Genomic DNA, 27,700 nt, shown 5'->3' with positions numbered 1-27,700 from the left:
CAGCTAGCCAATCACCTGAAATAAAAGATCCTCAGTACCACCTCAGAGCACTGGTACACCCTGTCCGGTCTCCCATTTCCTGCCATGGCAATCTCTGATGCTTCAGAGGAAAGAGACCAAACCACACCCACCAGAATACACAGGGGGGAATACCTTCCTGACCCCTTCAGGTTGCTGACTGAATTCCTGTAGCATGAATAAATCATTTATCCTGGATTTAGTGTCACTAAGTTCATGCATGAATTCATTTGTTTTAACTGTAAGTAGTGATTTCTGTGTTATCTGTACTATCTGAAATTTAGCTTATATACTTTTTCTTGGTATTCTGCTTGCAATTTACATTATCCTGGTGGGATTATGATCATGACATTGTATAATTGTAATTTAGTTTTAGTTGGTTGCAATTTTGATTCCTTCTCTTGCATAATAATGAGGAAATCTTTGTTACCCAGCACATTAACTGATGCCCCACTATCTATTTGGCATTCAATTTCCTGTTTGTTTATGTGGTCCTACCTTGTCTTTTCATCTGGTGAGAGTTTGAGCATTACAAATCATTTACTTCTGCTATTTTGCATTACATTAATGTCGTATACATGCAAAGGTTCATCCTGTTACCCAGCACATTAACTGATGCCCCACTATCTATTTGGCATTCAATTTCCTGTTTGTTTATGTGGTCCTACCTTGTCTTTTCATCTGGTGAGAGTTTGAGCATTACAAATCATTTACTTCTGCTATTTTGCATTACATTAATGTCATATACATGCAAAGGTTCATCCTGTGAGCCATTGCTTGCTTCCTCAATATGGTGCATTCTTCTTTGCTTTTCTGTTTGCAAGCAAGGACATGTTTCCTCTTGCCACAGTTATTGCCATATGGAGGGCATTTTCCATCATATTTTTCTCCATAGTATCTACAGGTTTTCCTTTGCATTTTGTCTGTCTCCCCTGCTTTGTATTTGTGCATTTGTTTCTGCATGAATTTTGGTGCATTTTTCCTTGCATTTTCATGTTTTCCCTGTGCTACTTGGTAACTTATCTCTGTGTCTGCTCCACTTATACTCTGCATTTGGCTGTAAGCTTGTTCACTAGTTTTGCACACATCTGATTGCTATTTATTATTTATTTATCTATGTCAAAAGAAATGGTCGCAAGTTGTAACAATATGCAGTTTTATTTTGCACATCATATTTCATAAATGTGGACAGGTTCTGAAAAAAAGCTTTTTTCAGTGATGCTAAATGTTGTCTGATTATCAACTAGACCCACAGCCAACATTAGACAAAACTTTTAAGAGGTATTGCTGACTATCACCTTTCAACATGGATATTAGCACTCTTTTCAAACCAAAAAACCCCAAACTGAGTAAAGCTGAAATGAAGGCTGTAGTATGTATCATTAATTTAAAAGGAAAATATGTAACTGAGAACTGTGGTTTAACACACACACACCCCATCTGAAAGCCAGGAAATTAAAATGTACGGTTACATTTCAAATACAAAAACCAAACTATTAACAGAAAACTATTCACCTCTCCATGCACCATCTATAACACTTATACATTATTGCCTTGGAAACTATATTGTGACATTGCATATTTATATATCTTTTATATGTTTTTGATGAGATAACTATGTTTCATAAAGGGAAAAATGTTTGTGTAATATTCTTAGATGCCTGGAAGGCATTTGCTTGGTATTGCATGGTATTTTGATTAAGAAACTAGTACCATACAGTCAACATGACACACATTAAATGGATTAAAAACTGGCAAACTGGTAAGTCTCAAAATGTGATTGTAAACAGGGAATAATCATTGAGTGGGGCTACTTCTATTGGGGTCCCACAAGGATTGATTCTTGGCCCTATGTTATTTAACATTTTTAGTAAGAACCTGGAAAAAAACAAAATTAATGATAAAGTTTGTCAGTGATACAAAGGTCAGAGGAATGGTATGAGGAATCATGGGCCTTCAACATGGGGTCACAGATCTCCAGGTAGTGCTCAGACCATGGCCGCCACTCCATGGCTCACTCTAAACTACTACGGCAGGTATTTCCCCTTCTGTACATTGCTCCCTAAACTGCAGCACTGGGATGTAGGGGTGCAGCATGATCAAGAGAGGCCAGGAATCATGCTTCCTATAGCCCTGGATCCCACCAGATTTTAGAGGGACTCCTAGGGATTCCATTGCAACCTCACCCCTCGAGTCATGGCAGCTCAAAAGCATTATTAGCAATACAACCATTGGTTTACAGCCCCAAGGTATGCACTATTGTTCCACAGAGGGGAGTCTCGTGCCGATTCTTCACGGCTCATTTACACCAATGCAAAGGTGAGCACTGAGTGAGTGTAAAACCTATTTACACTTACTTTGCATTGGTATAAATGACTACACAAAGTGCAGGACAACAGTAGATCATGCCCAGAGAGCAAACTATTGGGTTCAGTATTGTCTCAGGCCAATTATCTGTCAAGCTCTGGAGTGGAGGTTAAACCTTCTGCATAGCTATATTTCTACCTGCACAGGGGATCCACCTGTTTTTTTCTCTGCATATTTGCTCCCCTCTGTAGCACAGAAGTGGGGGTCATTTGGACCTTACTTTTATTTTTTTGATCACCATGAAAATTGTCTGGTACTGCAACTCTGACAGTACTAGATCAAACATCTCAAGCTTGATGAGAAAAAGGTGATTTCAGGAGTTAGGCTGCTCAGTGAACTCTCAGAATAATCATGTGGTTTTCTGAAATATAATTTTACTATAATTTACATATGATTTTTTATCCTCTGCTATGCTGTATTTTAGTTGCAAGACAGTCAGCTTTCCTAATGAGTGATTAATGAGTTGTGGGTCTGGGGACAGAATAGGCCCACTGCTCCTCCTGCATGTCATAAGAGGCAACTAAAAGGGGGCTGCCTGGACAGGGATGGGCTCGGTCAGGTTAGAAATTTGCCCAAGACACACCATATGATGAGCAAGTCAACGATGTCCGTACCAGATTGATTGCAGCTCGGGTTAATAATGACCGTGCCATCTGTCTCCCACCAGGGCAGATGCGACAAGTATACGACTGGTGTAACTCCAACAAAGAGGATCCGTGGAAGAGATAACATCACCATAGCCATAAGGAATGTAACGACATTGAGACAAATAGGGAGGTTGAAAGAACTCACCTACAAAATGGAACAATACCTGACACCTCCTAGGAATCTGTGATGTTAGATGGAAGAACTTTGAAGAAGTATAACAGAAAAAGGCCATGTACTCTATTACAATGGAGAGGACAAACATGACAATGGCATAGGATTTCTTGTGCATAAAGATATCAAGAATTCAGTATTAGGATGCCACCCAGTGTCCAGCAGGCTTATTTCTATCCATCTAAAGACAGTACCATTTAATATCACAGTGGAACAGGTCTACCCCCCTACAACAGACTATGACGATGAGCAAATTGAAGATTTTTACAATCAGCTTCATGACATCATCAATAAGGTACACAAGAAAGATATACTGATTGTACAAGGAGATTGGAATGCTAAAGTGGGTACTGATGCACAGGCAGATTGTGAGATTATTGTGGTCCTTTCTGTAATGTAGTAACCAATGAGAGAGGATTGAGACTTTTGCAGTTTGCCAGCTATAACAATCTGGTTCTTGCAAACACATTAGGAGCACATAAAGCATTCAGATGATCAACATGGCACACCACATCACAGCCAGATTGACTACATCATGGTGCAAAACCGATTTTGTTCTGGGATTAACCAAGCTAAAACAACGAGCATCCCTGGTGCTGATATTGGAAGTAATTACAACCTTGTGATACTAAATTTTTGGCTATGGATAAGAAAAATTGTCAGGCCAAAGTTCACCAGAACAAAGTCTGACTTAGAAAGACTCAGAGACTAAAACATTGCGGTCATTCATTGGCAGAAAATTTGGCCCGCTGCTTGCTCTAGAGGAAGATGTAGAAACAATGACCAACAATTTCAACGCTGTAAGGAATGAGGCAGCAATGGACATCCTTGGGAAACATCATAAGATGACAAAACCATAGTTCAGAAATGAAATACTATAAATGTGTGACATCAGAAGAGAATTTAAAGAGAGACAAGAACAGCACTAAGGGAGCAGATAAATACAAAGCGATGGGCAGAAAGATCAAGAAAGGAATGAAGGTGGCCAAGGAGATATGGACTGAAAAACAATGCTCTAAAATTGAAGAGTGTATCAATAATAAAAATATCAAACGAGCCTTCCAGGTTGTAAAAGATCTAACAAAGGAAAGATGAACTAAAGCTAATGCAATTCAAGACAAAGAAGGGAACAATCTTACAGAAGAAAGGGACATCATCAATAGGTGGACAAACTACTGCTCTGATCTATACCAGCCACCGGACAAATGGAGATCCTAGTGTCTTAGACAGCTCAGATTCAACAGAGGAGGATAACTTTCCAATACTACATGAAGAAGTGGAGACGCCTGTGAAATCGCTCAAGAATGGAAAGGCTACAGATATTGACAACATCCCAGATGAATTGATGAAATTCGGAGGAGAAATAGTAATAGATGTACTCACCAAGATCTGCAACAAGATCTGGTAAACTAATGAGTGGCCCTCTACGTGGACTGTCACTAATCATCACTCTGCCAAAGAAAGGCAACCTGCAATTGTGTCCAAAATTACCAGACCATAAGCTTAATTACATCCCAGCAAAGTGATGTTGAAAGTCATATTGAACAGATTGAAGCCAAGCAGACAATATCATCGCTGAAGAACAGGCTGGCTTTTGTGCTGGAAGAAGTACCACAGAACAGATTTTCAACCTTCGTGTTCTATGTGAGAAGTACTTACAACACCAGCAGCACATCTACCACTTCTTTGTTGACTTCAAGAAGGTGTTTGACAGAGTATGGCAAGAAGCTCTCTGGGCAACCGTAAAGAAGAACAATGTTGGTCATAAGCTTATTCTTACCATTAAACAACTGTATGCCAAGGCCAGCAGTGCAATTCTTGGCAATGGCACAATAGGAGCGTGGTTTTACACCACTGTTGGAGTCCGCAAGGCTGCCTTCTTTCACCCACACTGTTCAACATCTGCTTGGAGTACATGACTGATGCTCTAAAAGATCACATATGCACCGTCAACACTGGGGGGGCGAACAATCTCAAATCTTCACTTCGCTGATGACATTGATGGCCTGGCAGTCAGCAAAAATGCATTACCAACCTTGCGAAATGACTGGATGAAACCTCCATAAAATATGGCATGGAAATCAGTGCAGGGAAAACCAAGCTGATGACAAACAAAGGTGATGGGATCAGCTCACATACCACTGTCAGAGAGCTAGAGACAGTGAAACAGTTCAAGTATTTGGGGGCAATCATCACTGTGTTATACCGATAAAATAAAAACCAACAGGATCTTATTAAAGGGGAAAAGGCAAAATGCCACATTTATTGTGAATACAGAAAGAATCATAGTAAGCAGTTAGTTATAGCTATAACATTCCATTCAACTTCATATTTGTTCACACATTCATTCATTCATTCATAAACACACACACACACACACACACACACACACACAGAGATTCTGCAAGGTTGTTATCATAGTTACCAGCCTTAGAGTTGCTCATGCCAAGCCACTGGCCAGGTGACCTGGACATGAGGAGGGAGCAGGGCCTTGTCAGATGCTCATCTGATGCTCCTGGAAGTTGGTTTGCAGAATCAGACCCCAAAGTTCTCACTTTCTAGAGTCCATTTTTATAGGAATTTCTTCCTATGCCAGTCTATGGAAATTGCTTCATCATGCTGTTGCTGAATCAATCAGCAGATGGCACATTCCTGACGGCTCCGTGTTGCCAGATGTTATCTTGTTCTTTGGTTCTCCCATTCTTGAGGCTGTTGGGTAGATTCCAGTCTGCCCTCCGGTGGTCCTCTGGTTATTTCCACTTTACGCCTTCTTCAGCCGATGGACACTGGATTCTTAGGCTGGCACCTCCCTGATCATTCAGTTATTATCCACACCAAGCATCCATCCACATACATCTTCTATCTCTGTTTTAATCACAATTGTTAACAAAGTGAGATAAATACAACAAAAGGGCGGGGAGTCTCTGGGTGCTGTTTCTGTTGTTACGGAGTATTGCTTTGAGCCTCTGTCTGTGTGAGTAGTTGTTACAAAGAATTGCTTTGAGAACAGACTCTGTCTTAGAATGTACTAACACAATTAGCAGCTTGCAAGTTTCACACAATAGAGGGAGAGAAACAGTACCAAAAACCAAGAGACCTCTTAATTAGTAATACCCTGGAATTTAAACTATGGGGAATCAAAGTCATTTGTGATTTTAATACAGAACTTCTTTAATATGATCCAACAACTGATGAAGGATCCAAGGCAGAAATTCTGGCAAGAACTAGGCAAAGCTAAAGCCAGTTTGGAGGAATAAGAACATCTCCCTGGAATCCAAACTGAAACTGCTGAACGCATTTGTCATCTCCATTTTTCTGTATGTGTGCAAGACATGGACCCTTACGGCATAACTTGAACAGAAAATACAGGTAGTAGAGATGAGATGCTTCCGTAAAATCCTGGGCATCTCCTACTTTGACCACGTCACTAATAAAGAGGTCTGCAATATCATCACCCAATGCGCTGGGTCATATGAAGACCTTCTGACGACCGTAAAGAAGCGCAAGCTGAAGTGGTACAGCCATGTAACAAGATCATCTGGCCTATCCAAGATCCTCCTCCAAGGGACAATACAGGGGAAGAGAAGAAGAGGTAGACAGAAGAAGAAATTGATTGACAACATAAAAGAGTGGACAGGAATGGACTTCACGGAGACACAATTGTCAGGGGTGGAGACAATTGGTTGATTGCTCATCAACGATAGTGCCCCAACGACCAATGCAGTTATGGGAGTGATGATGATGATGATGGAAGAAGAATAAGGTATATAAGAGATGAAAAGAGAAGAGAAGATGGGTCACTATATTGTACATAAAGATACAGAATTGCAAAATATTCTTGACGTGTCTTTGAAGCCTGCATGTATCATGTGTCCACAGCTTACTCAACGTTCTATACAAAACTGATAATATTGTTTTAATGAACAAGTAATACTTTAAAAGAGCTTATTTTAAAATTGTTATAGTAGGCTTGATTGTCCTCTCACTTATACAGTTTTTATACTGAAACAATTTAATTGACTTTAATGGATTTGCTCCTGATTTTCAGTGATGTGAAAGGGAATCAAGCCTTATATGTCTACATAATACCTATGAAACTGCACAGTTATCTTTGCCAACTAGAAGATTAAAAAAGGAGTAGAATACATATTTTAACATCACTATTTCAATAAATGTATGACTGATTTTGACTTTGTGCACAGACAGACCTTTTCAAAATCAACTAACAATTGTCCAGTCTTTCATATCTTTGCTAAACATGCTAACCATGCTTTTTTGTTAAAATGTGGTGTTCCGTGGGCATATAATAATCATTTGAGGTGGTTTCCTGGTTAAATAAAGTTGTAATTTCAATTAAGTTAAAAAGCGAAAAATCTTAAGATATAACCCCGAGGAATAAACATAATTTATGAACATATATTTTAACTTAAATTTGTCTTAGAAGTGCTAATTGTACACTAACTACTACTGTTATATTTTTATACAGTGAAATAACCTGCCTTGATCTATTAAAATTAAGACCTCAAGATTTTAGAGTACTAATAATGAAAGCAAGTTAAATATGACAATTGTAATTAGGTTCTAAAATATGGAAACTGAAATTGAAAGTAAGTTACGTGGCAATGTCAGTATTTTCTTTGATGAATTATTCCAATTTAAATCCAGAGCAACTGAACTTTAATATGTACATTTTAAAGCAATTTAGACCTAGAAAATGTTGTTAGTGGCTACAGGTCATGTAAGTACTAGTTTACAATGGAGCAGAGTAAAATGTCTTTTTGTATGCTATCAAATGAAAGCATAGTAACTACTGTTCTGAATTAATGTTAATGTGCAGAACTATTCAGACATGATCTGATAATGTCCAAGGCAAATTTGTCTTTTGGTAAGTGACATTTTAAATGCACTATACTTAATAAAGTGCTATAGTGTAAATATCAAAGGCAAGGAGAAATAAGAGCATGTTGTCACTTTGAAAGAAGGTATAAAAAAAATCACTGTTTTACAGCAGAACTGGGCAAAAGTTCCACGTAGAATTCTCAATCCAAATGGTTACACAAATAAGACCATGCAGGATTCCCTCAGTCTTAGTTTATCAATTACCATGTGTACTTAAAATAAGAAATGGATGAGAAAAACAGCTCAGGCACAATGTTTGCTACCCACAGGAGTTAGTTTAGGGTGAAGTTTATGCAAACCTCATTATAATGCTAATGACATTCCTAACCCAGCAATTAAATTTATTGATAAAGGTCAGAACATTTTCAAATTTTCCCTTTCCTAATGAGATAAAGATAGAACTTGCGTTTATAGGCACATGCTTTAATGTAAATGTTATTTTAGATGAACTGTGTGTGGTTTTGCTTTAGTTATATGTGGAAACGCATTTTTCAGGCATTTCTTAAATGTCTATTACGAACCTGTGATTCGAAGTTTATCTGTACCAACTACAACTTCATTTTCATCCACTGTAAAAAGTGGCTTGCCATCTATGGAGTTGATCTGAAACTGTTGACCATGGACTTCTACCATTTTAGGACCTGAAAAGCATATTTGACAAGATAAATAATTATTAAGTGAACTTTCATAAGGATTCTTTTCTTGCACTCTATACATAAATAATCAGCCATGTAACACCAGGTTATTCAAAATCCACTCGTATCGACTTTGTGAGTCATCTAAAGGCATTTAGGAATTGTGAAGTGCTTAGATACTATGGTAATGGTGGACATATGAAGGATCTTTGATCATTATAAGTGTGATATCGCTTCCTTAATTAACAAAAATAGTGATGACATTGATATGTTTGCAACATCCTCATTATTAGGGAGAATAAGCTCTCCATAAAACAATCCCTTAGCTGTTTACACATCAAGTGCAGTTCTGACCCCAACATTTTATAAATGTTGCCTATCATGTTCTTCTTAAATCACATAAAATTAGTTGAAAAATATTTTCAGATTTTATTTAGAATGCCAAAAAAATCATCCAGTGGACTGGCCATCCTATCAACACATTAAAATGAGTCAAAGCAGAGGGTTTGTCTGGCATTGTCTGGCCTGAAATGTAGATTGCCAGTTGTGAATCTATTTGGAGTTGGCTGATTGTTGAAGAGAATGACTCCTGTCAAGATCAAAGGGGGGTTGTGTTTTTTTCTTCAAAATGGCAACTACCCTTCTTAACAGACTCACAGACTCCTAAATCACTAAAACACATTTTATTTTGGTCTCCAAAAGTTGCTTTGTGGGCAAGCCTGTAACAGCCTAGACAATTTCCATCCCTATCCCCATTCAGACCAATTCTTTATCATTCCCATTTCATAGACTCATAGAAATGTAAGGCTGGAAGGGACCTAGAGAGGTCATCTAGTCCATCCCCCTACACCGGACCAAGTATGTCAAGACTGTACTTAACCAATGTTTGTCTAACCTGTTCTTAAAAGCCTCCACTGATGGAGATTCCACAACTTCCACTGATAACTTATTTTAGTACTGTGACAAAGCTCGGTCCTTCTCTCCATGGGTCCCGCGTTTCCTGGCAGATTTCACTAGCCTCAGAGGCTCACTGTGACCCTTCACGTACCCCTTCTCTCTCTAGAGACAAGGGTCACAATCTACTGAGCCATTTTCATCATAAGCCAGTGAGGGAGGTGAAGAGAAGCTATCCTCCCTTGCAGTCTCTGTTGTCTCCCAGTCTTAGTGATTAATCGGGGGGCAGGGAAAAGGGTGGAGCCCAGGCCCACCCTCTACTCCTGGCTCCAGCCCAGGGACCCTAATTGTATCAGCTATGGTAGCTGACCTTTTAGAAACATGACACATACAATTCCCTGGGCTACTTCCCCACAGCAGCCCCCACTTCCTCAAGCTCCACTTCACCCTTACCTCAGGGGCTCCTTCCTTGTGCCTGATATGGTGTGTACTGCTCAGACTCTCCAACAGCACAACTTCCTCCCACAGCTCCTAACATCCACATCCACCTGACTAACTGGGAGGCTTTTAACTAGTTTCAGCCAGTCCGATTGGCTTCAGGTGTCCCAATCAACCTACCGTTCTCCCTGCCTTCTGGAAAGTTCTTAATTGGCCCCAGGTGTCTTAATTGACCTGGAGCAGCTGCCATTTAACTTGTCCTGGTACCAGGGATTTGTTTAGCCTGGAGCTAATATATCTATCTCCCACTACTTTTCTATAGCCATCTGGCCTTGCCTTGTCACAGTACTTAATTATCCTTACAGTTGGAAAGCTTTTCCCAATATCTAGCATAAATCTCCCTTGCTGCAGATTAAGCTTATTATTTCTTGTCCTAAACTCAATAGCCATGAAGAAGAATTGATTACTATCCTTTTGATAATAGTGTTATCAGTCTTTTCTCAAGATTGAACATGTCAAATTCTTTCAACTTTTTCTTGGCCCATGTTTTTTAAATCTTTTATCATTTTTGTTGCTTTACTCTGGACTTTCTCCAATTTCTCTTTCTTAAAGTGTAGTGCCCAAAACTGGACACACTACTCCAGCTGAGACCTCTCCATTGCTGAGTAGAGTGGAACAATTACCTCATGTGTCTTACATAAGACACTCTGTTAATACATTTCACAATGATATTAGCTTTTTATGCGACTGCATCACATTTTGGCTCTTATTCAACTTCTGATCCACTGTAACCTCCAGATCCTTTTCAGCAGTACCACTGCTTAGCCAATTATTCCCCATTTTGTAGTTGTGCATTGATTTTTAACTTCCTAACTGTAGTACTTTGCACTTGTCTTTATATAATTTCATCTGGTGATTACAGACCAATTCTCCAATTTATCAAGGTCAATTTGAATTCTAATCCTGTCCTCCAAAGTGCTTGCAACCCCTCCCAATTTGATGTCATCCACAAAATTTATAAGTATAATCTCCAATCAATTAACCAAGTCATTACTGAAAATACTGAAAAGCACTTGTCCCAGGACAGACTTGTGCAGCACTCCACTAGATACTTCCTCCCAGTTTCACAGTGATAATTATTGTTTGAGTGCATTTTTTTAAGCAGTTGTGCACCAACCTTATTATAATTTCATCTAGACCACATTTCTCATGTGGAGCTGTGTCAAAAGCCTTACTAAAATCAAGATTTATCACATCTACTGCTTCTCCCACTCCCTCCATTCACTAGGCCAGCGGTTCTCAAACTTTAGCAACCCATTTGGGGCAGGGCCGCTCAGTCCCAGGCCCGTCCCAACTCTTCCCCCAAAGCCCCACACCACCTCTTCCCACCCCCTGCTCACTCCATCCTCGCTCTCTCCATTGCTTGCTCTCCCCCACCCTCACTCACTTTTACCAGGCTAGGGCAGTGGGTTGGGATGGGGGGGTGCAGCATGCGGACTCTCGGAGGGAGTTTGGGTGCAGGAGGGAGTTTGTGTGCAGGCTCTGGGCTGGGGGTTGGGGTGTGGGCTCTGACCGGGTGGTTCTTACCTCAGGTGGCTCCCAAAAGCAACTGGCACATCTCTCTGGCAGCAGCTCCTAAGTGGGGGCGGAAGAGGGGTCTCTATGCGCTGCCCCTGTGCACGGGCACAGCACCTGTAACTCCCATTGCCTGCCCCCCCACCCCCCTAGGTTGCAGGGCTGTGCCGGCCGCTTCCAGGAGTGGTGAGGAGACAGGGCAGGTAGGGAGCCTGCCTTAGCTCCGCTGCACCACCAGACTTTTAGCACCTAAAATCTCCCGGTTTGGCTTCAGTAGCCTCCAGGAAATAGAGGGATGGGGAGGAGTTGATCAGTGGGGCCCACAGACCATCTGAAATACCATCAGGGACTCCCAGGGGTTCATGGACCCCAGTTTGAGAAAATATGCTAATGAATATGAATATAATGTAACTGGAATATGCTTCACGCAAAAAGTCTCTTATAAGGTATCATTACAAAGCTTATAATCTACTGCATGTGGTCATCCTATTTGTATAAATGTATCATTCTTGTATTTGAAATTAGAAATATGAAAAATAACTCTCAGGTCCTATTGTAATTATGCAAAGTGTGGGCCATTAATAGTGGTTTGGAATCTTGATAACTCCCATTAACCAGGACAATTGACTGTAGATGGCTCTGTTTACTTGCAAGCCTTCCTGTGAGTCAGGCCAGGAAGAATGAAGGCTTGGGGTCTCACAGGACATGTGACCATGTCACCCAGTACTGGAATCCATCTTAAACCTGGGGCTTTTCCATTTAGAAGGAGGGGTGGGACAAAAGATTCCCACCTTGTGCCAAAGCTATATAAGGAGGTGGAACAGAACAAAGGAGGTTCAAGTCATGAGAAATCCCCTAGTTATCACCTGAGCTAGAGCTAACAAGAAATGTACCAGGGAAAAGGATTGGGCCCAGACTAGGAAGGAGTCCAGTCTGTGAAAGAAGCTTATTGGAACATCTCTGAGATTTTATCTGTAATCAGTTTCCTACTGTAATAGGCTTAGACTTGCACGTTTTATTTTATTTTGCTTGCTAACTTACTTTGTTCTGTCTGCTATTACTTGAAACCACTTAAATCCTACTTTTTATATTTAATAAAATCACTTTTGGCTTATAAATTAACCCAGAGTAAGTAATTAATTCCTGGGGGAGCAAACAGATATGCATATCTCTCTATCAGTGTTATAGAGCGTGGACAATTTATGAGTTTACCCCGTATAAGCTTTATACATAGTAAAACAGATTTATTTGGGGTTTGGACCCCATTGGGAACTGGGTATCTGGGTGCTAGACACAGGAGCACTTTCTAAGCCGTTTTCAGTTAAGTCAGCAGCTTCTGGGGGACATGATTCATACCTGGGTCTGTGTTTGCAGCAGGCTAGCATGTCTATCTCAGCAAGACAGGGTACTGAAGTCGCAAGCTGGCATGGAAAACGGGCTCAGAGGTAGTCTTAGCACATCAGGTGGAAGTCCCATGGGGGTCTCTGTGACCCAACCGTCACACCTTCAATCTATGAAAATGACAGTCAACTGTCATTCTGCACCTGCTGAGCCTGCAGTTGAATCTTTCCTTGGTGCTGTTGAGGTGGCTGGTGTATAGCTTCATTAGTCAGGAGCAAGGGGTAGGCTGGGTCCACTAGAGTCACTACTGGCATTTTAACATTGATTTATGTTTTGAAACCCCATAGTTTCATTGCCACTAATCATTTCAACATTGCCAGTAATCAAGCACATAAATCACATTTTGGACACAGATCAAAATATGCAATTAATACAGAGATACTTATGGTCACACATTGTCACAAATTCCTTAGCTTCCTCTCTTCCCTGCCTGTGAGAGAAATAACTGATTTTCTTGGGGGTGAGGGAGGGGAGTTGAGAGAGAGAAAGTGTGTGTATTGTCTGTATGTGGGAATGTTTGCAGTATTGTTGTAGCCATGTTGGTCCCAGGACATGAGAGAGACAAAATGAGTGACTTTTATCGGACCAACTTCTGCTAGTAAAAGTGAAAGGGTCAAGATTAACAGAGCTCTTCTTCAGGTCTATAGAAGGAAACCAGAGTGTTCATGCTAAATACAAGGTGAAACAGATTGTTAAGCATAAGGAGTTTACACATGTTGTAGGAGACCACTTAAAATTAACCAATTAATACCTCTGAAGTCGTAAGACAATGTGGGTTAGTAAGCAGATGGGTGTGTTACAAGTTGTTGTAATGGTCCATGAAACCAATATCTCTCTTAAATTCATGGTTTTTTAGATAAAATTTGTGAATTTAAGTTCCCAGGTTCATCTTTTGAAGTGTTGTGAAGGTTTCCTTTGAGGAGGAGGCCTGATAGATCAGGTGTAGAGTGGACATTTTGTGAAAAGTGTTTGCACATGGGTGATAAGGTATTTTTGTCTTTTATCATTTTTATGTGAGTTAATTTGAAAGTGTAGTGATTGAGTGGTTTCACCCATATAGTAGTCACTGTTGTTTGGGCATTTGCTGCCCCATAGGCATGTATAGGACCCACAAATCATGAAAGTTGTATTGTGGTTGGAGAGTATCTACCATCGTAGCAGTGGAGATGTGCCTTCAGATTTTGCATTTGTTGTTTTGATAGTGTCTCCTGCTGCCTTGAATTGGTGTGCCCTACCCTGTGGGGAACTTGCTTGTGATGATGACCTTGTTGAAGCTGAGGGGTTGTTTGAAGGCCAGTGTTTTTTTCCCCTGTATTGAAGAAGGTTTCCCTGGGGTATGTGGGTGCCTCTTTCCATGATGAGATCTACTTCCTTCATGGAGTATCCTTGTTCAGTGAAGGCAGTTTTAAGTGTGTTAAGACATATATTCTGGACTTTCTCTTCAGAGCATTTTCTGCAGTATCTGAGATCCTGGATGTAGATAACAGATTTCTTGATGTGTCTTGGGTGGTTACTGGATCTGTGGAGGTAGGTGTAGCGATCTGTGGGTTTCTTCTATATAGTTGTCTGTAGGGTTCCATTGTGAAGCTGATAGTGGTGTCCAAGAAGTTGAAGTGGGAGGTCCCAGAGCTCAGGCTGCAGCCAAGTCCGAGCCTCTTTATCACAATTAAACAGACCCTTAGACCGAACAAGCTGGCAAGGGACAGCCGCATGTGTCCAGGGCTGGATTAAGTATTAGACTAATAGGGCTATAGCCTTAGATCCTCCTAGTTTTAGGACCTACTGGTCAGGCAGGGGGCACGGCCGGGGCTGGGTGAGGGGGAGTGAGCTTGCTCACACAGCCCTGTTGGAGCGCTTCTGCCAGCAGGAAAGGCAAAGCAGCCCCCTCTGGCTTGGAAGGAGCTCAGCCGGCAGCCTGTTGCTTTTCCTCCCTCTCGTCTCCCTGCACTGCTGGAACACACTGCCAGGTATCCGGTTAACACTGGTGACTGGACTCTAAAAACCTGCTTACCACAGGAACCTGTGCCAGCTGTGGATGTAGTTTGAACAGGCAATATCCTTACCCCCAATTCCTCCAGAGGTCTGCTTAGCTATCAGGGAGGGAAGATGCTCCCTCTGTCCCTCTCCTCGGCTGAGGCTAGCAAGCAGCTCTAGGATGCCGACTCCTGGGTCCTAGTGCCCATCACTGTCATCTTCTATGTGTGCTGGGTCCCATTTCTGGACAACTGGTAAGTGCCTGGGGTGGGGGGGAGCAGGAAAGAGGCAGTACCCAGAGGGTAGGGAAGCTTGCACAGAACCTGCACACACTCTATCTAGCTCCAGCCAGAACTATTGCCCCTCCCATGTATAAGGAACAAATTCCCACACATCTGTAGGAAAAACAAAACAAAACATTCCATTTGGGATACCAGTACTTTAACTTTTACAGTACCTTCCATCGAGGGGCTTTAGATTTATGATGCACTGTGTTCAATACTGTATTGAACTGTACTAAAAATCAAAGAAATCCAATTTTTTTCTTTGATGTCTTTTTCTGTACTGGGATGCTCAGGCAACCAAGTTCTTTCCTTATGCTCAGCGTAGTTCCACAGGCCAACACATCGTTGTGCTTTTAAGGGGTTGCAAAAGCACTGGAGGAAGCTCAACCCACAATGTTGCAAGTTTCTCCATCCCCTCTCCCTTAAGGATTTTAAATCCACTTCTTAGCAGGCTATGATAAAAAGACTGGCTGAATAGGCTAAAGGCAGGTTCTGTCCATTTGCTGATTCTCTAGCAGTTCAATCCATCATAAAAGTACCTCACATTTCATTTCTTTTGAGTTTCATTCAAAAACTGTAAAGCTAAATAAACCTTAAGCTAGTCCTCATTTTTCTGCCCCAATTCAAACTAACTTCTTTCCCAAGTGGAAAATATTGGGTAAGCATGGAATGTGTGTGATTCGAGAAGGGAATGAGAACACAGGCCAATTCCTGCTGACAGTTACACCTGTGTAACCTTATTGACTACAGGGAGAACAGATTTTTTCACAAGAATAGAATTTGGTCCTTCTGCTTTTCCATACCTGGTATAACTAGAATCTCATTCACTTTCCTCCCCTAAACTCTGAGCACTTTAAGGAAAAATCTAAGCAAGGTCTGCTTGATTTACACATGCAAACGAAACAGGAAGCTCTCCCTTCATTCTACATCAGCCTTAAACAAACACCAGACCTGATGTAACAAGGGTGTCACTACAGCAGCCTTGGTTGGACTGTTCTTTTGAAAGATCCTTAATGGTTCTTTTAAGATGTGGATTTTCAGTGAAGTCTTTTTGTTGGGGGGGGGGGGCAGAGAACACAACAGGGAATAGCTCTGTTTTGCTGTCATTCAAAAGCTGAAAGGCTTTAGATTAAGTTTGTTTAATGTTTGTACAGTGATTTTTGAAGAGCTAACATAGTACAGAAGTGCTAAGTATTAGCACTATGCAACCATCTGAAGATCTGTGTCACTTCTAGCTGTTATCTTTTTCTTATAGAAAGCTTAAAACAAACAAATGCAAGCCATATGGCAATGGTGCACACAGAATGCTTAAAAAAGCTCATGTCAGAGCTACTGATCACACATTCTAGAATAGATAATACTTAGTCCTGCCATGAGTGCAGGGGACTGAACTAGATGACCTCTCAAGGTCCCTTCCAGTCTTGTGATTCTATTCTATGATTCTAATTGTGGAAGAGCTTAGTGACAGAATTGCTTGATGTGGTGAATCACTGTAGATTAACTACACAAACAGGGTGTCATCCCACAAATAATATTTGGGTTCAGTGTGAAAACAGTAATTAATTGTCCTCAACCAGTACAACACTGGGAGGCAGCTTTCAGAGCAAGACAGCCTAAAATACAATGCCACCCAATGTAATTTTCCCACTACTACTTCCTCCACTTCAGTGGATTTTACACCTGAGTGGTTTTCTTTTACATAACAAAAGCTGGATGCCTCCCAGACTGCAGTCAGAGTGAGATAGGGTATGTGGTATGGCGCTCATAGCTTGGGGAAAATACCCTGCAGGGCTTGGCTTTGCACTGTGTCATGTGGAGAGCTGAGGGTAGAAGCACAAGGTTGAAAGAGGTGAGTAGGATGGGGAATGTTGCAGTGTTCTTCCTCAGAGATGAGCACTCCACTACCTAGAAGGATGGAGGCCTAAAAGAAGGACAGCGTAGCATCGCTCATGCTACCTTGGACTCTGAAGTATCTGTTTGAAGAATTGAGTGTAGTGAAAGGGTTAGAGAGTAGTGAGAGTAAAATAAACTTGTTAATTTTACATAAATAAATAGGTATGTATAAATGTTTGACTTCATAATTTTTTGCAATATGTAATTCATACTTAGCACTTCTCTCCTATTAGCCTTAGGCCCCTCAAAACCTTAATCCAGCCATGCACGTATCTAATTGTAGTGTAGATATATGCTAAGAAAGAGGATTCTCTGTGCAACTGCAGAGCACTGGTATCCATGCCCAGCTGGTGTCCCATCTCCAGCTGTGGCTAATCCCTGATTTTTCAGAGAAAGGAGACAAAAACAAACAAACAAACAAACAAAAATACTTCTGGCCAATTGTGCATTGATGGTGGGGGAAAAGAGAGGAGGAGGAGGATCACTTCCTGACTGTTGCAAGCAACTGGCCTAAGCCCTGAAGCATGAGATTTTATTATAATAATTTTCATACTGCAGAGTTGCAAGTGTTATGAGCATGTTGAGAGCAATGCAAAGCTTCCTGTTTTCTCCATGGCACATGAAGGAAGGGAATGAACAGGTGGCTTCACAAATTTATAGACTCCTAGCCCCGAGCAGACCATCATGCCTTTCCAGACCAAACCAGTGCACAAAAAGGCCATAGAATTTGAAGTCAATATGCTTCAGTGCTTTGCTGAAATTGGACAATGTAAAATATTTCTTGTGTACTGAGAAAGATCAATATGAAAATTATATAGATTGACAGTCCAAAACTCTTCCATTGAGTGATATCTTAATTTGCAAGTGTTCCACTGATGTCAGCAGGACTTTCTTGCACAGTAAGATGCTTACTACTCAATGGGAGTCTGGGTATCAGAATCTTTCTTGCCCATAATGACTATTTTAATTTTTTTGGAGTTAATTTGCATTTGATTATGTTTAATTAACTTTAATCTCAAATGCATTGCTACTGACATCATTTTTCTTTATTTTCTCCTGTATTTTAATATTTATTGTTTATATCCTAAAAAGGTTTATATCCTAAAAACCTCCAAGTACACTATGGTATCACAGAAGACTAATAGTTACACAAGTTTAATACACACCTGCCATGCACCAAAACAACAGGAAACAGGGAAAGAAGGATTAGTTAAAAAGTCTGCACAGTGCTTTATTGGCAGCCTCCTGTCATTCTCTAAATGGTGGCTAATCTGAGTAAACTGAATCTTACTGTTAAATAAAACAAGAAGTTATGCCTTGAAATTATGAAATCTATCGAGTCACTAAAATTTAAATACCCCTTTTACTTTACTGGTATCAAAACTCTACTTTTTCTCCTGGAATGGACAGTGTAAGTTCTCCTTCTTAGGAACACTAATTCACCTATAAAATACTTCAGTCAGGTTTGCAGTTTGTCTTTCTATTAATTACTCTTGTATCATATCTTTGCTTCTCACAATCCAGCTGGACATTGATTAAAGTCATGCAAGTAATAATTTTTCTGCAGTATAGAGATCTTGAAGAAATATATTTTGGCTTCTATCTTAAAAATAAGAAAGAAAGGAAAAATGAAGTTTTTAATGAAAGCCTTATGGGAAAAGTAAAGAAGGGAAAACTAATGATTTTATGATGTTATTAATTAAGTCAAGTTTATAAAATTGGCTTCAGGGTTTTCCCTGTAAAAACATTATCAAACTCTTATGTACAACATGCTTCATTAACACTGTTCTCTGCCAATTATGTCTCTAATGAAAAAATATCATTACTTGAAAATGAAATGTCACAACACTGATAAGAAAAATAAAAATGATCTGACACTCTAGTGCAGCAATTTATAGATGACAATTAATACTAATGAAGTAATATATTAAGTACTGACACTGTTTTATCTGTATTGTTATAACTTTGTTCTCATTTGTTACAAAAAAATTCATAGCACAAACATTGTTCTTACTTTAGCAGCTACCTCAAACTACAGTGATGGACACGGAGATAGTCAACACTATGCCTAGAAACTATAACATTGCTTTCAAACTGCATAAATCATTTTGACTGTTACCATATTTCTATGCTTTATTGGTTGGTGTACAAAATTTCACAGATTTTGCATTTCAAAGCATCCCGATTTTATAGTTATCGAAGTGGATTGTCACTAACTTTAGAATACTTAAAATGAACATCCAAACAAAGACCACAGTGATGTTATAGCTAATGTAAATGTAATGTAATATAATGTAAATGACAAGAAGGAAGGCAAAGGTGAATTGAGCCCAAGGAGCTCACTGTGCTCGGATCTGTTAGCACAGACACTGCATGGCTTTGAGGCATGTTCTGCTAGTGTGTTTTCCTCCACAAAATGACTTGATACATGTGGAACCTAGGATTCTCATGCTGTTGGTGCCTTGCATGATGTTGCAAAAGCAGATTGTAGTGGGGCAGTTACCCCACTCCTGTGAAAGACTAGGCTGATTCGGGAAGCAGCCACAGCTGGGGCCATGCCGCAATCAGGCCACAGCTGGCCCTATAAAAGGCTGTGAGCCAGGAGCTGAGTCAGTCTCTTTCTAACTGAGAGAGAGAAGGATTGTACTGCCTGGAAGCTCAGGGTACTGGGAGTAGAGCAGGGTTGGGGAAAGGAAAGAGAAGCTGGGGAGCTCCAGCCTGGCAAGTCCCCAGGCTGCGTGCGTTGATAAAAGCCAAAACAGATACCAGGGTTGCAAAGGTGCAGCCTGGGGTTAGGCAGAGGCAGCTGGTTCAATCCCCTTGCCAGTGGTGAGTGGTTTACAGACTGCAGTCTGTCCTAGTGAATGGGGGCCTAGATGATGACTGGCAATAGCCACTGAGGCAAGGTGGGGTAGAGGGTTGGGAGTTCCCCCAGTAGGGGAGACCCAAAGTGGGGGTACTGCTGGGGCAGAACTCTGAGGTAAAGGGGCACTGAGGTCTGGAAGGGACACAGGGGGGCCAGCAGCAGGTGAGACCCTGGCTAGCAGAGGGTGCTCTGTATGCTGGAGAACTAATTCCTGAGACAACTAGCAGGAGGCACCATGCCAGTGAGTCATCGCATTGCTACACAGATGGATTCAAGATGTGATTCTGGTCTTCTAAAGACAATAGTCTCTTCATGAAGATTCTCCAGAAACTGTGGTACAACCCTAACTATTACAGATCACCAACTGAAGATTCATTGGGGGCACACACTTCCTATGCTAGAACACCACTGGGAGGAGGGATAATTTAAAAAAAATCCCATGAGAATCATATAATTACAAAAGTTCGATAAATGTTGACAAAGTAATTATTTTATTACAAAGACACAAACGAAAGGTCATAACTGTTTCTTTGATTTTTAAAACTGAAGTTGCAATTTAAGACTGAAGTTGATTTTAAGACTTCCTCTTTGATCTGAGGGAGAAAAGACTCAGGAAAGAAAGACTTTCCTTTCCATTTATCCAGGTCTTGGAGGCTTCAGTTAATAAATCAAAGTGGGTTTCATTTTGTTGCACTTCTTGATCAGCTTATCAAAGTTCCAGCCTTTTCAAATGTTAAGGCAGAAAAGAGCAAGATGCAGCTACTGGGTACTGAATGACATCTTTTGAAACTGATCCAGGAACTTTTAAGAAGGGATTATATTACTGAAATTAATCAAACTCTGCTCACATTTTTTCTATGGCTCCCCTCACTCCCTATTCTCCTTACAATCCTCTCTCCTTACTACACTCTAAATCCCCACTCACTCTTAGCACTGCACCTTCACTCATGGTGTGTCCATGCTTAGATCAGTTTCCCATTTCCTGGTGATCAAGCTTCTTGTCTTGCTTTCAATTTCCTTTCAACCACAGTTCTTCCAGGAATCCTCCCTATTCAATAATCTCCACTTTCCCTTACCTGAAATGTTGTCTCATGTCTAGTCTTGTCTGAGTTAGATTTTATGGCCATCTCATTGAGTTAGGGGATGCATTTTAGTCTATGAGGCGAAGTGATTTGTAATAACAAGTAATGACTGGGTTCAGTGTCAAATCAATGTTTGTCAGTCAGAGGGATATTAGGGACAAAGAAGGGTAAAGGCAAAGTCTCTTGTTCTTCAGTTATACCACTCATTTCTTGATGTTAATTCCCCTGCGCCCCTCCCCCCCCAAAAAACCCAAAACATATAACTCTACTTGACTTCAACTGTGCTTCTAAATGCAGCACAATTACAGGAAGTAGTCCAAAATATAACTATATGTACAACTACAGTACACATTGTCTTACCATGACCACAGAACTGTATCATACAAATATTCACGTAGCGGTCCAACTCAGTTAACCTGACAGGCATCTAACCAGTTTCCAGTGGTTTTAAAATGTTATGTAGGAGCTACTGTGCTGGGGAGAAGAAAGGGTCTGTGGCCAGGGAAGAAGGCTGAGGAGCCTCCTAATTGGGAACCACTTCCTCCTTCACTTGGCAGCATCTGAGCCTTGCCACATCTCCTCATACTGCTGGTGCTACTCTGTCATCATGGAAAGAAACAGAAAACAGTTAGCCAATGATGTAGAAGTTGGCAGGGTTGAGTCAAGAAGAGGTACTCTGTAATGCACATGCGGATGAGTAGGAGGCTCTGACAACTTGGTGGGAGCAGGCAAGGATACAACAAAAGGGAGCAGGGCAAAAAGAGATCTTAGTTCTTGTCTCTCCTTAAATAAGGATATCAGGGTTAAATTTTTGGATCTACCTTCAACAGGAGGGTCAAGCACATGTACCTATGTCTTAAGTACACAAATAAAATGAATTTAAGAAAACACAAAAAGGTTATCCCTTTCTGACCCAAGTGGTTAGCCAAAATTAGGTGTTCTGAGTGTAGTTTAAGACTTATTTTACAGTGTATAGTGAGAGCTCCCAACATCAAGAATATTAACATTTCTGATACAGACAATGCAGGAGTATACCTACTCAACTGTCATTTGCTGTAATAATCACAATCCTTTGCATTTATACTTCAGAGTCATTCATACCAAGATTTCAAAATCTTTAGAACCATTAAACTACACAACACTTCTTTGAGGTTCTGTCAGCAAATATTTTACACACAGGTAGACTAAGGCACATACTTTTAGTGTCACAGTCAAGATCATGTGCAGAATCAGGAACATAATCAGAAGTCCTGATTCAATCCCCTACTCTCATCACATGATACGAACAGACGTATTTTTACAAATAAATAATTGAGAACGTCTGACTTGTATCTCTACCAGCTAACCTCAGTGAGCTCAATAAACTACTTTCAGGCCAACCTTTCAAAACAAAACTTTAAAGTAGTTAAGGCTTTCCTGGTTCACTCTGCTTCTGCAAGTGAAGAGGTGCTTACGCTCAGGTATCTCTGTGTGCATGATCAGAAATGAGTAGTGCCACTTTTACAGTATGTTCTGTATTTTCCCCTGCCACCCAACAACAAGTATGTCCCATCAAAAGGAGGGGGCCACAGGCTGAATGGAAGTACGATGGCACAGAACAGGGGGCTGATAGACTCCACTAAAATCTCTCCCTCAATCACACCTGTGGGTAACCTTTCTTTAGATGAAATCTGCAGTAACCAACACTGTCCCCTACATCAATGGTTCTCAAAGCCGGTCCGCCGTTTGTTCAGGGAACAAATGCCGGTGTTTACCTGCCACGTCCACAGGTTCGGCTGATCGCAGCTCCCACTGGCCGCGGTTCGCCGCTCCAGGCCAATGGGGGCTGCGGGAAGCGGCACGGGCCAAGGGATGTGCTGGCTGCCCTTCCCACAGCCCCCATTACTACAGTAATTTAAATTACTACCCATGGGTTAAATTACAGTATCTGTGCCATAGTAAGAACTACTATAAACATATATTAACTTTTTGCATGATACTTCCATGAATGATAATTATGCTTAAACAATAATGACTGAGGGATTAAATAAGCAGTTAGAAAAGGTTTACTGCTAAGACCTATTATCCTCAGTCATTACATCCTGGGAATGGTGTTGCTATTATGATATTTTGGTGATCATCCAAACCGGTAAGGGGCTACATCTCCCTACTGTTGTGCCCCACCCATGATAGTGTGTTTCTGGGGCAACCAACTGGATGCCAGGCTATAATCATGTAGGTATGGCTCCCACAAGAGTTAGGTTATTGAGGGGCTGCAGTGAACTGGTGAGTTGGGGAATGTGCAGTAGCATTAGTGACAAAGAACCTCATGGTGGAAGCTCTTCACCTTTGGTGAACTTAGGGAGGATCTATGGTTTATGGGGGAAGGTCTAGTTCATTTATGAGAAGTGCATAGCTGCTGCTCCGAACTGGAAAATTCCACAGAAACTCAGCCAGTAAGACACAGTTTCCATTCCCCTATATGGATAATTCTTATGGTAAAACAGATATCTAAATCAGTCTTAAACACTTATTCTAAGATTCTAACATTTCATTTTGAATCACTTTCTACTGTAGGCACAACTGTTTATAATTCTTTTGTTGAAATATAATTTAATAACCTGACAAGACCATATCCCTGGACTGATCCCAAACTTATTCTCATAAATGTTCCACAACTGCAATTACTTATGTTTATAAGTTGAATGGAATGCTGAGAAATGGTTCAAGTACTCTGGCTAATGTACAAGGCATTAATTCTTTAGCAAGGCCCTGTTCATACCAACTGAAACTGGACCGCTCATTAAAAAAATCCACATGACTAAGTTTTTCAAACTTATAATAGCAACACTGTGACAAATCAGGGTCAAGACACCCCCAAGAGGAGAACAGGGAGTTTGACCCCAAAAGAATAAAAGTATACAATGTTGTTCTGCTATAAAAATATGTTAAGTTCTTTTATGAAAGCTTGTAATGTTCTGAACTTCATGGTCATTATGAGCTAGGTATACAGATCGTGGTTATGAATGTATGTATTTGTGTATATATAAAAGCTTGCTCGTAATTTGGGCTGCAACATTCAGCTCCACTTCACAGCAGGATGGTGAGGAATCAGAGGGAAGGGCTGCCTCCCCAACCACAGGAGACTAGCTTCAAGCACCTAGCATTGTACAACCCAGGAAAAGACAAATGATGGGCCATTTGTTTAATGGGAAAACACTGAGACATCCAAGCTACCACCTCAGGAGGGAATTTTCCCCACTCTGAATAACTATGAGTCACCATGCCAGGAGAGAGAGAGAGAGAGAGAGAAGAGGATTGGGGGTGGGGGTGGAGATGGGGATGGGAGTGAGATGCAGGGAGCCTTTTAAAAAGGAGGTTTGAAACTGAAGTTTTCATCCAGAAACTGAGGGACAGTCACTTGGTGGGTGCTGTCCATGAAATGCAGGATCCCCTCTAGGGCCGGGGGTACATTGGGAAACTGTTCAGGTAATTTGAATCAGAAAAAGGAGTTTATTTAATTTGGAAGTGTAAAGCCTGAAGTTTCATCTTACCCCAAGCAGGTCTTTGGTGTGTAAACTGTCTGGAGTGTGGGTGCAAAAGTAAACTGGTGACTGGGGGACTGGTTTCATGTCTTTTGGGGGTGATGAACTAGAGAAGGAAAGTCTGAGTGTCTGATACTTAACAACTCGGGATGGATGGATTTGGGGAGACTCAGGACTGGAGGGGCTGTTGTTGTCACCCTGCAAGGACTAACTAGGCTGGTGGAAGTCAGAATGAGACCTTGTGCTTTTGGGTTGACTACAGGTGTCAGGGCTCTGAACCAAAGCTGCACAGCATAAAGGCACCCAAGGTTATGAGGCAGGAGATGAAAGAACCCCTTACTGGTTTGGGTGATCACCAAAATATCATAATAGCAACACCATTCCCAGGATGTAATGACTGAGGATAATAGGTCTTAGCAGTAAACCTTTTCTAACTGTTTATTTAATCCCTCAGTCATTATTGTTTAAGTATAATTATCATTCATGGAAGTATCATGCAAATAGTTAATACATGTTTATAGTAGTTCTTACTATGGCACAGATACTGTAATTTAACAGAATACTAGTTAGAACAGAAGACCAATATGCTATGAATAGAATAAATAATATTGGCATTCAAAAAGGGCAAATAGGAATCACTTAATAAGAAACTAAATAGGAATCACTTAATAAGAAACTACCAAGAATGTTTCAGAGTAGCAGCTGTGTTAGTCTGTATTCGCAAAAAGAAAAGGAGTACTTGTGGCACCTTAGAGACTAACAAATTTTGTTAGTCTCTAAGGTGCCACAAGTACTCCTTTTCTTTTTACCAAGAATGTCACTACCACAGAAGGGGTGGACAGAAGCTATTAGTACCCTAGTGGTGGGTACCAATGTTGCCGGAACCAAGAGCCTTGGTGCAGAAGGATCTGAAGAGAGGTGCGTAGACCTCCCCAGTAAAAATAGCCTGAGGTGAGCCTCTCTTACCTTTGTGTTCTCTTAGAGAATGACCTTCATATGACACACTTGTCAGGAATGTATCCTTTACTCAGGCACAATAGGTCCACGGCATTACCATACCACAAGATAGGCAGTTTTTAAGCCTAGTAGACTTTTTTTCATCCATAAGAGCTGGACCTGGTACTAGGAAAGTCTCATTAGGAAAACTAATGGAAAACAATATGGACTTTTTTTAAAAGGGAGAATAACAGTTAGTAATAGTTTTAGTCTTTTATCTAACGATCTAAAACTACAACTATCATTAACTATTTACACTAGAAAGTATAAATCACACAGTGATAAGAGGGTTGGATACTGCCAAAGTTTTTATTCATAGCAATAGGCGGTAAGAAAGAACTGAGGGAGAGTTGGGGTCATGCCACCCTTTATGCTCTTGGGTAGGGGATTACTAGGCCATGTAGGGTGCAGGTACAGCCCCAACAGCCATTGCTGGCCAAAAGAATCCAAACTTGAATGCATGGGATGAATGTGCACAAAAAGTGAAATACATATGGAAAAGCACTCAAAGAAGAACGCTTGTCTTTTTAAAGAGTTCTGGATACCTCAATGTAAGGTGATAATTCTTTTTTTAAAATATATTCAAAAAGAGTAAAAAATTATTGAACCAACACTTCAAAGAGGAAGACAATATTAGAGTTTTTTGTAGTGTAGATAATCCAGCAGTCACCAGAATTTGAAGAAATAGACATAATTCAGGCACTTTACCTAATTTGCTCTAGAACACTTTGAAGGAGGAGGTTTACTTTAGACAGCTCTGTTAGTTGCCTCAGGCATGATACACCATTGTAGTAAATGTAAAGGCAAGCTCTCAACACCATATCAAATTTGAATTTACCACACTCGGACTCCAGCTGATACCCCTCTCTGGATAGAGAGAGAAAATGAAAACACAAATACGCTACTGTTTCAATGAACTGCAACAGCATATATATTACTTCCTCCAGTCAGTTATACCCCTAAAGTGCCTAATTTAAACAAGTACAACCATATATATCAAAGAGTGTGAAAGAAAAACAGAAAGTAGAACCATTTAAACAATTTTGTAAAAAGCTAATGACAGTGAGACAAAAACAGACAGCCAAATCTTTGGTTCTCCTGTCAAAACCTGCAGGAAACAAATGCTTTATATATTTATGAGAAATATAATCTTAGTACATATTGTGTGGCAGGTGAGCAATTCAAATGTGGTTATCATAATGAACAATTAGCATGTATACAGACCTTTATATATTCAAAGCTCTTTACAAATATTCATTAAAATGCATACAAAATGCTAAACAAATAATAATTTAGACTTACCCACGTTTAATCTGCCTGTGACTTCACCATCTGAATTGCGAGCATTCACAGTCACATTATGACTAGACTGTAAAAGTAGTGATGAGTCCTACAGTATCGAGAAAGATTTGCAGTTTTAGCAGAACAATTTACACTATTTATCATTGCCATATATATTACTAATAAAGTCATTAAAAGAGCCTTTGCAATAGAAAACCAGCCAAAGTGTGAATTAATATTTTGGGTTTAGAGCTCTCATTTAGTTGACAGATGTAACAAAAACCAGAAAACCTAATTATTTTAATAGGCACACAACACACTGATGTACAGCAGAGATGGACCCAAATTGCAATTCTTGATTCAAATACCCTTTGAACTTTGGAGATATTCAGATCAGGAGCTGGTCCACACCTCTATAATCAGCTTAACCAAAATCCCCAATCCAGCTCCCTTTCCCCCTAAATTCATGGCTTGGATTACCTCCAACTGGCAGTTATTATCTATAAATAACTACTCCAAGTTTTCCTTCCAAATCTATCTTTTTCTGATGGTGTAGGTAGATGAGGAAGTCAATATTGTATTTTTATGACCCCACTCACTTTTTTCCCTAGACTATTCCCCACTTTTGGTCACTTTAAAACAGAAAATATGGTAGCTATATTTGGAAATGGCAGCATGTGGTAGAAAACGATTATCAATTCCCCAAAACATTACAATGTAAAATCTTGGAGAACCACATTGAGAATAATATAGT

The 27,700-nt window shown here is 40.4% G+C and overlaps 1 protein-coding gene and 1 long non-coding RNA gene across 2 annotated transcripts in view; one reads left to right on the top strand and one right to left on the bottom strand.

Annotated features, from left to right (window-relative positions):
• SGCG (sarcoglycan gamma) overlaps nucleotides 1-27,700 on the bottom strand; it is a 146,000-nt gene that overhangs the window by 43,244 nt on the left and 75,056 nt on the right. Inside the window, exons 5-6 of the mRNA XM_038371571.2 lie at nucleotides 26,968-27,055; nucleotides 8,625-8,744 (exon numbers count right to left, since the gene is read on the bottom strand). Of these exons, the coding sequence (XP_038227499.2) occupies nucleotides 8,625-8,744; nucleotides 26,968-27,055 (208 nt within the window). The remainder of the gene's footprint in view (nucleotides 1-8,624; nucleotides 8,745-26,967; nucleotides 27,056-27,700) is intronic.
• LOC122457903 lies at nucleotides 15,707-25,585 on the top strand. The gene is made up of 3 exons (XR_006277623.1): nucleotides 15,707-15,839; nucleotides 22,173-22,174; nucleotides 25,575-25,585. It is a non-coding gene; the product is annotated as an uncharacterized LOC122457903 (long non-coding RNA).

Source organism: Dermochelys coriacea, chromosome 1, assembly GCF_009764565.3.
Source record: "Dermochelys coriacea isolate rDerCor1 chromosome 1, rDerCor1.pri.v4, whole genome shotgun sequence".
NCBI classification, from domain to species: domain Eukaryota; kingdom Metazoa; phylum Chordata; order Testudines; family Dermochelyidae; genus Dermochelys; species Dermochelys coriacea.
Note: the sequence above shows the minus strand (reverse complement) of the source record. Positions and strands in the feature narration are given on the sequence as shown.